This window comes from Phycodurus eques, chromosome 5 (assembly GCF_024500275.1).
Source record: "Phycodurus eques isolate BA_2022a chromosome 5, UOR_Pequ_1.1, whole genome shotgun sequence".
NCBI lineage: Eukaryota > Metazoa > Chordata > Actinopteri > Syngnathiformes > Syngnathidae > Phycodurus > Phycodurus eques.
Window position 1 is genome coordinate 32,256,549 of NC_084529.1, and position 11,783 is coordinate 32,268,331.

The 11,783-nt window shown below is 48.9% G+C and overlaps 1 protein-coding gene across 1 annotated transcript in view; it reads right to left on the reverse strand.

The window, feature by feature from the left end:
* Positions 1-8,484, reverse strand: part of actr6 (actin related protein 6) — a 10,435-nt gene extending 1,951 nt beyond the window's left edge. The window contains exons 1-10 of the mRNA XM_061677162.1: positions 8,237-8,484; positions 7,757-7,874; positions 5,979-6,047; positions 5,790-5,913; positions 5,584-5,719; positions 4,980-5,036; positions 2,613-2,711; positions 2,463-2,541; positions 2,221-2,392; positions 1-62 (exon numbers count right to left, since the gene is read on the reverse strand). The exon at positions 1-62 is cut by the window's left edge and continues 77 nt beyond it. Of these exons, the coding sequence (XP_061533146.1) occupies positions 1-62; positions 2,221-2,392; positions 2,463-2,541; positions 2,613-2,711; positions 4,980-5,036; positions 5,584-5,719; positions 5,790-5,913; positions 5,979-6,047; positions 7,757-7,874; positions 8,237-8,304 (984 nt within the window). The 5' untranslated portion in view covers positions 8,305-8,484. The remainder of the gene's footprint in view (positions 63-2,220; positions 2,393-2,462; positions 2,542-2,612; positions 2,712-4,979; positions 5,037-5,583; positions 5,720-5,789; positions 5,914-5,978; positions 6,048-7,756; positions 7,875-8,236) is intronic.
* Positions 8,485-11,783: the final 3,299 nt, after the last annotated feature.

Here is an 11,783-nt window from a genome sequence, read left to right on the forward strand (position 1 = left end):
GCCGGGAAACAAAACGTTGCCTCCGGTCAGGATGATGTTGCCGTACATGTGAGGCTGCATGTCTGCGCGCACATATGCAATGCCCGTTAGCCACAATACACACATACGGCTATACTGTACACGGAGCCGGTCTCAACTCCGTTATAAGCCGTCGCTCTTCACAGACGATAAAGAATATATGCCTGTGAGAATCGTTTCCATTATCTGTCTCCATATGTTGCTTCTCTGTTTGCGTTCGTATAACCGTTGCTTCACGTGCTATAACAGAGCAACACCGACGCTATTCGTTAGCATGTTTATGGCATTTGTCATTGGTAGCATTAAGCTAAGTGTGCTTTCCAAAGGCAAATGTGGCTGTTTTTAATAAACAAAGTGTAATTCTCTTTGTTTTTCTGTTTAGTTTGATAGGAAACTTCAAGTGGGAGTGGCCTTAAACAGCTTGAAGCCTCTTTTCGACAGACATGCAAACACCAAAGGAATGAAAAAGGTGACCCCCCCCCTAAAAAAACATTGTATGTTCGGGGGGGGGGGGGGAATTCCCTGGGCCCCCGCAGAGATTCTTTTTTATTTGAACATAAATTAAGCAATCTGGAAGACTCTGAAGAGTACAATACAGTACGAAAAAAATATATATATATATTCTTCACGCAGAAAAACATTTATTTACACCGCTCAAGTCCACGTTGATGTACAAATTTAAGATTCCAATTCAATGTTTTTATTTTGACCTCCAACTTGAGCCAGGTGCATTCCCACCTGGTTCAAGCTATGCCACATGAAGAGCATCCTCATCTTTAACAATTGACTAAATTTCACTTCATTTTCCACTATTTCCAACGTCAAAGGCTAATCCCAAATGCATCCTCCAGGAAAGTATTAAGTACAAAATATTTCTGTTTTATTGGCCATTTCTGAATTTGAAGTTACTTCATTCCGTGTTGTGACATAATGCCTAACATCGCACCGTCGCTTAATACATTTAACATGAACATCCGTAAACTAATTAGATAATTGTAGGCGCGTTGCCTAATTAATATATGATGTACTAGAGCACCGGTGTCAAACCCAAGGCCCGGGGGCCACATCCGGCCCGCCACATCAATTTCTGTGGCCCGCGAAAGCAAATCAAGTGCGTCGACTTCATGTTTCTTGCTAAAATAACAACATTGCAAATTGTCTTCCCTTTCATATAACGTTGATTTCAAAATTTTTTGTTACCAATCCCCATTTCAAAATAAACTGAATTACCAACTTTTTACTGCCTTCTGGTTTCAAATATAGTTATTCATCGATTTTTTGTGTATATGTAATAACACGAGGCAATTGTACATTTACTGTATATGCGTTCGCGCTGCGAGGGAAACCGTAACGACGATGCGGCAAAAATGAGTTCTACAGCCCTGCACTAGAGGACCAACTCTTCGCAGTTCCGCTGGGACCGCAACCAGGGCCACGACCTGCAGCAGCTCCACACGAAAATACAAAAGACCACACTGGCTGATCTGATGAGCCAAAATGTTGCTTAAACGTAAGAGTACGATTCACGTAAATGGCCTATTTTGAGTTCAAAACGGCGAATTTCGCCAAAAGGCGACCGCTTTGCATGTACGTTTTGAACAGCGACACGTGAAGCGTTTCCGCTGGAAAGGTCGGGTTGAGTACGAGTTTCCCCTCTCCATCCGTAATTATGCTACACGTTCTTTAAACGTGTAAAACGTGGGCTTGGGTAGTCAGTCAATTCAATAGTACTCAATATCAATCGTTTTCGTTTTGAAATATAAAGGGATATTTCCTCCAGCCAACACTGCGGGGTGACGCCTTTTATGTTAGCATCAAGTCAGCTTTGCGTTTCAACGGCGGTTCTGACTTTCTACATGTTATGTCAGCGTCAAGTCGATTTTGCGTTTCGAGGAGTTTCCCACGTTGTCACGGTGGCGCCTCTGGCTGGCGAACAGACGTCAGCACGGCGCCGCGCCCCGAACGCGGACGTGTCGCGCGCATACAGCCCATGTATGCCAAACAGCTTCCTGTCGTCAAGCGAGTTGCATTCAGCGCTCATATCTCAAGTCAAAGCAACAAACGCTCCGAGCGACGGCTCGTACGTCCAAAGACTCGTATGTTCCGGGAGTCGGGAACGACGCGCGCCCCGCTCCCTAACCTAACCACTACGTCGGGCGGGATACAGGAAGCGGTGAAGGCAAAGTTGAAATGGAGCCAGACCTCGCGACAGGGACTGAACAGAGTCCACGATGGCCTCGGGGACGCCCATCTCCCGGAGGCCGATGTCAGAAGGGTGGAAGAGCATCTCGGGAACAGCGAAGCGCTCGTTGGCCAACCTGAGGATCTGCTCTCCCGTCTTGTACTTCCCGCTCAGCACCACCTGGTCGGCCGGCTGGCGGAGAAGGCAAACGCCGATGACGCCGAGCGCGAAGACGCGGGAGACGGCGGAGAAGGCCGCTCACCTTGCAGAAGCCTTTTTTGATGGTGCTGAAATCCGGAAGCACGTAGTCCCTCATCACCGTGTTGTCGGCGCCCTTCAGCCTGTAGCACGACAGCGCAGGAAAACGCGTCGGCGTTCCGCTTCTGACATTCTCGTCCGACGGCGGTCTTACTGTGCGACGCTCATGTCTCTGTAGAAGTCCTGAGACACGAAGCACACGTCCTCCTTCACCTGGTTGATCACGTGGGTTTCGTCCATCACGTGCAGCTGCCTGCGAACACGAGCAACAGGACTGAAAGCACAATCGCAGGGGGAACAAAATGCTGTTCGCAAAAAGGCAATCATTCGAATAATAGCTGTCATTAGGCCCGCACGATGGTGGCCAAAATCGGAATTATTGTTTTGACGATGATTGTCAATCACAATTATTCATCGTGCTGGGCTGGGAGAATAAAAACAATTACATAAATCTCAATTTGTATTGCCATTTGACACTTTAAAATGAAAGGACTATCATTTTAGAATAAATGATGCGTAGTTAAAAAAATATATATACAAAATTCATGTTTACTTTATTTCATGTTCAAAACTTTACCAAGGGCTACGTGCATATATAAACCAAATCTGCAACCATCTTGTTTAACTTCGGCCGGGGCAATACGGCAAAAGGGAAACATTATTTCATATCGTCCTATCTCGATTATTATCCCAATTTTCTAAATTGCCAGTTTTAAAGCATCTGCCCTGGAAACTTACGAAACTAGAGAGGACTTCAACATTTTATTAACATATGAAGTACAAAAACAACAACATAGAAAAATACGAAAACCATTTCTCCTCGCCTGTAAAACAAATGTAGTAACCAAAAATAAAAGAAAACGAGTGCAGCAAATAATGGTCATTTTTGTCGTTTTCTTTATTCATTTCACCCAAATCCTTGGTTTGTTTCCATTTTACATTTCAGTGGAGTCATTTTTGACGTTTTGCCGCTTTCTGTATTTTGATGGGTTGAAGCTTTTATTTTGAAGGACGGTGGATGCGACTCGCTTGCTGGCGATTTGCTTTCAGTCCACCCGAGAGGCAACTCGTTGCCCATTTTGAAACGCGAGCTCGCGCAGTTTGTTTCATGATTTCATCGCGATCGCGTGACCGAAACGAAAGCCTCTTCTGTGTCCCGCGACAACGCCGTGCGGGCCGCCGCTGGCGCAGTGGCGGGCTTTGTAGAGCCCAACCCACACGGACTGAGTGACTTCCCTCCTCCAAATGAAAAATACAAATGAATTCAATCATAAGTCATCACAAAAAGCCTCATCTTCCGAGGCGAACTAACTCCGCCGCGCGTTTAGCTCCACGCTCGGTCACGGTCGACTCGTTACGATGACTTCCCGTTTCCTTGTCCGACTTGAAAAGGAAAGCGGAGCGGCAAAAGCTCAACTCACCGCGATCGACCAGATCATCGCTAGTTTAATATGACTCGCCCAGACTTGGGCCGTCGAACCCTTCGGAGGCACGCGCGGCTTCCTCGCCGTGACCAATCGACCATCCTCATCTCCAATCTTTGCTGCGCTGTCCTTGCTTCTGAAGTCTTAACCGTGCCTTCGCCCCCTGGCGGTCGCTTGGCTGACTGCTCGTCGAGAAAGCGCTCGATTAGCTATGCGGAAGAACCCGGCTTTTCAATGACAATGGGGTTAATTTAATCGTGGCTGCCAAAATTGTGAACGCAATTAAAATTGGATGAATTGTGATCATGAATAGTTCAAGTATTCTTGTGTCATTAAAATATACTCTCTTTACCGTGGTGGTTAGCATAGAGGAATAAAAGGAATCATTTTTCCACACGGCCAAATGTTACTACAGACACACGCACAACTACGCGTCAAAGTAAGTTGCCGCAGTGACGCCGAGCCAGGAGGAAAGGCAGACAAGGTCCGAGCTTTGGGATCAGTTGACACGTTGAAAAGAAGACGAATGTGTCATTTGTCTACCGCAAAGCACAACTCACTAACAGGCCACGACAAAACGTCTGCGATTGCCCTCACAAGGTATCACGCTGAGCTAATCTAAGTTAGAAGGAATGGTAATGCCCCCAAGTGGTCAAGACACGCAGACGCAGCCACCGGTTCACCGGCGATCGCGTTAAGCAAAACGGTAAGAAAACAAACGAGGAGGACATTCAGACACCAGCTACCGGCGACCGCAACTCACGCCTAACGTGTTAGCCGGTTAACCGCCGGCCAACTCCGCACTCTCGTTCCCCGGCGCCCACGTCACTCACCGGGCCGGGCCGGGCGCTTTTTAAAGCCGCACACATTCAAAGTCACAGATACGACAGTGCAGTAGAATGGGAGGATGGCGACGCCAAGTGGACAAGCATAACACTTGCAAGATATTGTGTTTAATAACACAGAAAATATTTGGATGCAATTACTCGATGAAGGATGTGCTTATCGGTAGAATACTCGATTCTACAAATTGCAGCTCGAGATTTGAGCGGGGACTGACTCGCTCGCTCGACTATCTTTGGATGAGGCGGCCTTACCGATAGGAGATGATCTCTTTCAGGTGGTTGGTCAGCAGCTTCCCTCCCACGCTGATCCTAAAAGGACAACATCATCATCCTCATCATCATCATTTAAAAAGGGAAAAGAGGAGTTTTTAGTCGGGTCTTAAATTGTGGCTAGACCGGACGTTAGTTTAAGGTAGAATTGAAGGCGGAGACCTGTCTGGAAGGAGGGGCTTGTTTGGAAGACAGAGGCGTTTTTTGAAGGCGGAGATGTGTTTTGAAGATGGATTTGAAGGCGGAGACATGATTTGAAGGCGGAGACGTGTTTTGAAGGCGGAGGCGTGTTTTGAAGATGGATTTGAAGGCACAGATGTGTTTTGAAGATGGATTTGAACGTTGAGACGTGTTTTGCAGATGGATTTGAAGACACAGGCTTGTTTTGAAGAGAGAGACTTGTTTTGAAGGCTGAGACGTTTTGAAGGAGGAGGTGTTTTGAAGATGGATTTGAAGACGGAGGCGTGTTTTGAAGACGGAGGCGTGTTTTGAAGGAGCGTTAACGGCGAAAGCGAGAGACCGTTCGAGCGAGCGCGATCACGATCACGACGGCGGTCACAGACAGGATGTCGTCGCTCGCGCTCACCTGCGGACGGCGTCCTTCATTCTGCTGCCGCGGCAGTAAGGGGCGATGTGCGTGAAGGAGAAGCCGCTGTCCACCAGGAGGCAGCACAGCTCATAAGATTCCGTGCGGAAATATCGGCGAGCGCTCAGCGAACCCGCTGAGGAACAAAGAGCGCATCCTGAGACCGACGGCCGGGCGAGCTCGCGGCGGCCGCGTTCGACACTCACCGTTGATCCTGAGGGCCGACTGGAAGCGGTACTCCTCAAACAGGATCTCGTTCATGGACTCCTGGATGGACGTGAAGTTGAAGTAAGGCTCGCTGATGATGATGCTGGTGTCCCCAAAGTCCACCTAGGGGACCAAAAAACAAGATGAGCGATGTGAAGACGACGACATTGTGGAGGAAGAGTGTCCACCTTGAACATTTCTTTTCCAAACAAATGATCCCAAACTTTCCTCTGGACGTCCCAGTTGACCAGGTAACCCTGAGGAGGCACAAAGTCAAACATCAGAGACCTTTGCGGAGCCGTCGCATTGTCGCTTATCCGCAAAGGCTGAATGGAGGCAGCTGGACTCTGAATCCAAAAGGCTTCTGCAGCTCCAACTTTTTCGTCTGCCTATTCACGCATCTCAAAAGAAGAAACGTTCCTCGAGAACAGGGAGGACTGCCGGTTGGAGAGGTGTGAAAGAAGTCATCGGTGGCAAAGTAGAAAAGTGGCAGAGGAGGTTCCCACCTTCAAGAGTTGAAGGCCTGCTACGCACACACACACAAGGATTTTTCAAACCTTTAACGATTGTTTATCTGTTACAAGAGTCCACAAATAAAGATACAAAATCAGGCATTTAACAGTTTTGCTGGTACTGTTTGTGGTGTGCCCCGATAATCTCAACATAGAACACCAGATTCCGATCCAGTCCTCCAAGACCAAAATCTCAGGTGAGCGAACAAAAACCAAGAAGAAAAACACCGAAGGGACCGGAGGCGGGAGTGTTGTCGATAAAAAGATTCGCTTTAGAAAAGACCGCTCGCCGTCTGGAGAAGCAACTTTTACAAAATACGACATGTTTGTTTGTATTTCCGGCAGCTTCCTTGTTCATCAGTCAGGTCGCTTCTTGAATGGCTACATTCCGTTTCACGTCACATCTTTACCTCGAGATTTTCGGGGTTTTTTCATATGTAATCTTGATGATTACAGTTTCCGGCACTCACTGATGGCGCGGTGGCACATCGGCCTGACTTGGACGCAGGCGTTCGCTTCCCGCCCGGCGACGGCGTCAAAGAGAGTCTGAAGTGTCGTCCGTCTATACGTGCGCCCTGCCACTGGCTGGCGATCAGTTCAGGGCCGCCGTCCACCTTTCGCCGGCGACCCCGAGCAGGATGAGCGGCGTAGAGGCCGGACGGACGGATGGCTTACAGCAAATGAAAAGACAAAATTCACCACCGCTAGAAACTACAATATTACGTAAAAACAATGAAAATGATTTTTTAGGTAGGAATTAGGCAGGAATTTGTGTTTTTAAGGAATAGATTTTTAATGATTAATGATTTTTAATGAATTTCTGTACCACTTTATCCTCACAAGGGTCGCGGGCGTGCTGGAGCCTATCCCAGCGATATTTGGGCGAGGAGGGGGGGGGGGGGTACACCCCCAACCGGTCGCCATAGAAACAAACAATCATTTGCGCACACATTCACCCATAAGGGCAATTTAGAGTCTTCAATCGACCTACCCTGCATGTTTCTGGGATGTGGGAGGAAACTGGAGTACCCGGAGAAACTCCACTCAGGCGGGGCCGGGTTTGAAACCCGGTCCCCCAGAACTGTGAGACAGATGTGCTAACCGTGCCGCGCTAACTAACTTTTGTTATGAAAATTCAGACAGCTCATATGATTTGTAAAAAGCTAATTTTCAGAATGTACTTGTAATTTTTGGGCTTCGAGCACATTAGGCCACGATCGTACTGATCCGGCCCACTTGAGCTCCATGTGGGAAACGCCACACGTGAACTTGAGCAGTGAAGACGAAGCCTTTTGGAGTCACGGTCTGCAACAAGAATCGAGCCGCCTCCGCTCAACCTTTGCGGCTCGGACATCGTGTTAGTTGGATGAGAAGACAAATGTGAAGATGAAGCTCCATTTCGTCCTCCTTCTTGCATGTAGGAGGTGAGGGTGGATGGCGGCGGTTGGGTTGACCTTCTGGAAGGGCAAGATGTAGAAGAGTGCCGAGGGGTCTTTGATCTCATCCAGCTGGTTGGCGGTGAACGTTTTCATCCGGGAGGTCTTGGAGCGAAACTGACAGTTGGGAAGGACGCTGACAGACGGACAAAAGGACATTTCAATGGACATTCATTAGGCCTCATGTCAACATCTGATGACGTCCAAAACCTTCTTGTTTTTATTTTGTTCTCTGTAGCACTTGAAGATATGTGTATCTGAAGTGCAATACAAATAGAACATTTTTATGACTATTATTTTCTTTTGACGGGACTTTCTACAATCTAAAAAAAAAAACTTTAGTGATTAGAAGTAAACAGTTTAGTGGAAAATTCCGCACACAATCATTGTAACAATCATTGATCGTCGCGGTGGACATGTTACAGTTTCAAACGAATTTCTTCATAAATGCCGTATGCTTACAGCAGAAAAGGTGCTAGCTAAAATGAAACAACTTACCTGACTTCCTCCGTACTATATCCGATTTTTGCCGTGTAGGCTCCATTGTCCAACACTAAAGTGGCCATTTGAAGTCCAAAGTCACGTCTTGAAGATCATTTAATAAAGTCAACTTCGCAACACAACATTTTCTCCACAGTCGCGTTTGGCTCGTTTCCGCTTTGCCGCGGCTGTCTGAGTTCATTGGCGGATGCGTCAGCCAATCAGATGAGCCAATTGAAGTCGAACAACCAAGTCATCCGGGCGGAAACACGTCGAACCATTCAAACAATACATTTGAATGGGTAGCTGCGCCAGCGCAAAGCAGCAGCCCGGCTAGCCGACGTTCCTACATAGCGGCCATGTTGGGGAGGTCGACGCTCCCATAGAAGGCAAAGCACGGACACTCAAACTAAGTGGTAACTTGCTTATTCCTCGATCGATTTTCATGAGGGTGACTGTTTATTTATCGTATGCTACCAATAAAAATACATTTTAAAAACGTTTTTTTTTTTTTAAAACGGGTACCGCAGGGGGCGGCACGGTGGACGACTGGTTCGAGCGTCAGCCTCACAGTTCTGAGGACCGGGGTTCAAATCCCGGTCCCGCCTGTGTGGAGTTTGTATGTTCTCCCCGTGCCTGCGTGGGTTTTCTCCGGGCACTCGGCTTTCCTCCCACATCCCAAAAACATGCATGAATTGGAGACTCTAAATTGCCCGTAGGTGTGAATGTGAGTGCGAATGGTTGTTTGTTTGTATGTGCCCTGCGATTGGCCGGCAACCGGTTCAGGGTGTAGCCCGCCTCCTGCCCGATGATAGCTGGGATGGGCTTCAGCACGCCCGCGACCCTGGTGAGGGGAAGCAGCTCCGAAAATGGATGGATGGAAGGATGGTACTGCAGGCTGTGTTCCAACTACAGGGGGATCCCACTCCTCAGCCTCCTCGGTAAGGTCTATTCAGGGGCGCTGGAGAGGAGGGTCCGTCGGGAAGTCGAATCTCAGATTCAGGAGGAGCGGTGTGGTTTTCGTCCTGGCCGCGGAACATCGGACGAGCTCTACATCCTCGGCAGTTCCGCTAACCAGTCTACATGTGTTTTGTGGACTTGGAGAAGGCGTTCGGCCGTGTCCCTCGGGGAGTCCTGTGGGGGGTGCTTCGGGACTATGGGGTACCGAACTCCTTGTACGACCGGTGTCAGAGTTTGGTCCGCGTTGCCGGCAGTAAGTCGGACTGGTTTCCGGTGAGGTCACCGATTCTGTTCATTACTTTTATGGACAGAATTTCTCGGCGTAGAGGAGGTCCGGCCACAGAAATGTGGTTCCGTTCGCTTTGTAGTATATTTTAATAGTAACACGGAAGGACAAATGGTTGGAGACCTGTATTCACAGCAAATGGCTTTTCTTTGTAGTTCTACATCAAAGGACATCCTTTAGCCAGTTATTTGTATATTGGGGTTGTCCTGCCCCTGACAGAGACCTGTCGGGGGTTTACAACCGGGCCAGATCTTCAAAGAGAACTGTTTTTCATGGTCGCAACAAAGGACCCCAGGGGGAAAGATTGACCAGACCGAGAGACGACAGCAGACGAGTCGTGGTAGTTCGCACACCCAAAGAGACACCAGCTGGCGGGTTCGATTCCAAATATGGTCATGAGGGCAGCATCTTCCGGATGCTGCCAGGGAGGGGGCTAATTCCACGGCCAGAGAATTAGAACCTCGATAAACTGAGATCCCGGGGTTTTCGGGGGCTTTTTCGTCGTTCGGGAAATGTAAGCAGCTGCTAAGACACTAAGGCTTGTTCAATAAATCGAATTAGCCCCAACGCCAAGTGCCTCGAAGTCTTCATTCAGCCCATGCCAGACGGAAGTCGGAGTTATCCCGGGAGACCGACGACTCGGAAGCACAGGCGAACGAAAATTAACCACAGCTTCATCAAGCCGTGATCTGCAACTCTGGCTGGAGCGGTTCGCGGCTGGGTCCTGCACCGCGGCGGCTGAGGACCCCACCCGAGAGGGGGCCGGCGGACGGGAGACGTCCCACACCGAGGGACCCGGAGGGTCCGCCGGCCCCACCCGACAACCGGCCAGCCAGCAGGGGCCGCAGGGATCCGATGCCACGCCCCCGACCAACCACCCCACCCACCGCGTATGTTTATGTGCCCAGATGTGATTAGTGAGAAAGAGATACAGTGAGCGGTGAGAGCGATTACGAGGCCCGGCTCCCGCAGGTCGGGCCCGTCAGGCCGGACGACCACCGACGAAGAGGGCCATCCCACCCAGACCCGCATCTTGCCGTCCGACATTTCTGTGAGCCGAGACACTCGTCTGTCGCGACAAACAATTCATCTGGACAAAATAAAGAAAATACATCGTGACTGTGAAAATTCCAAAAAGTCCAGAATTAAGGTAGAATAGGGAAAAACTCAGGAGAGGCAGGTTTTTCAGCATATAACGCCGATTTGTCCCCCCCTACAAAAAAAAAAAAAATCTGCATGCTAGTTGTATTTTTAAATGTCACTTTTTCACCCAGTTAAATTTGTGGTACTATTAATAAAATTTTATCTCATAAGACCTCGCAACTTTTAATCCCAACATTCTTTGTTTGCATCAAGATTGCGACTTTTTTCCCTTGAAAAGTTCAAACGTGGCGGCACAGTTCTGAGGTTGCGAGTTCAAATCCGGCCCCGCCTGTGCGGAGTTTGCATGTTCTCCCCGTGCCTGTGTGGCTTTCCTCCCGCATCCCAAAAACACGCTGGGCAGGTTGGTGGAAGACTCTAAATTGCCCGTCGGTGTGCATGCGAGTACGAATGCTTGTTAGTTTCTGTGTGACCTGCGATTGGCTGCCGGGCCGGGCGTGACTCGCGTTAGGATTATGAGGCGTCGTCTGACCAAAGAGTTTGAGAATGCCCCATAATGCATCACTGCTTTATTTTTGCCTGTGAATATCCGCATTCATCCAGGTCATTGAACCGACGGCAACTGGACTGTTCTGCTGGTCTTCGAAGACGTTTCGCCTCTCATCCGAGCAGGCTTCATCAGTTCAGGAAACAACGCACTAAGCATTTTTTAGCGGGTGTGTTTTTATTTCATACGAATGTGATACGTTTGGGATGGTTCTCTCGTTACATCTCCGTAGCCTGCCCTTCCCGCGATGCAGGAGCCAATCGTGTGGCAGCCGGGCATCCTGCCGGGAACGCGAACGGGACTCCGAGTAACGCGCCGTCGATGGCCCGGAAACGGTGGCTGAATGCAAACCTTAGGTCGAAAAGCAGAAAAGGAGCAAGGAGCAGGCGCACACGCACTGCCGAACGGACGCTTTTGCAGGCCCAGTAAGTTATTGCGTTTGTGCCTTCAGTTGACACTGGGGTTCTTTTTGACCTCATTGAGCATTCTGCCTTGTGCTCTTGCATGTCATCTTTACTGGCCGGCCGGCCCTTGGAAGAGAAGCAGCAGTGCTGAACTTTCTCTACTTCGAAACAATTTGTCTAACCGCGGACTCACGAACAGCAAGATTTTTAGAGATACTTTTGTAACCTTTTCCCGCTTTATACAAGTCTTAATCGTACATCTTCCGA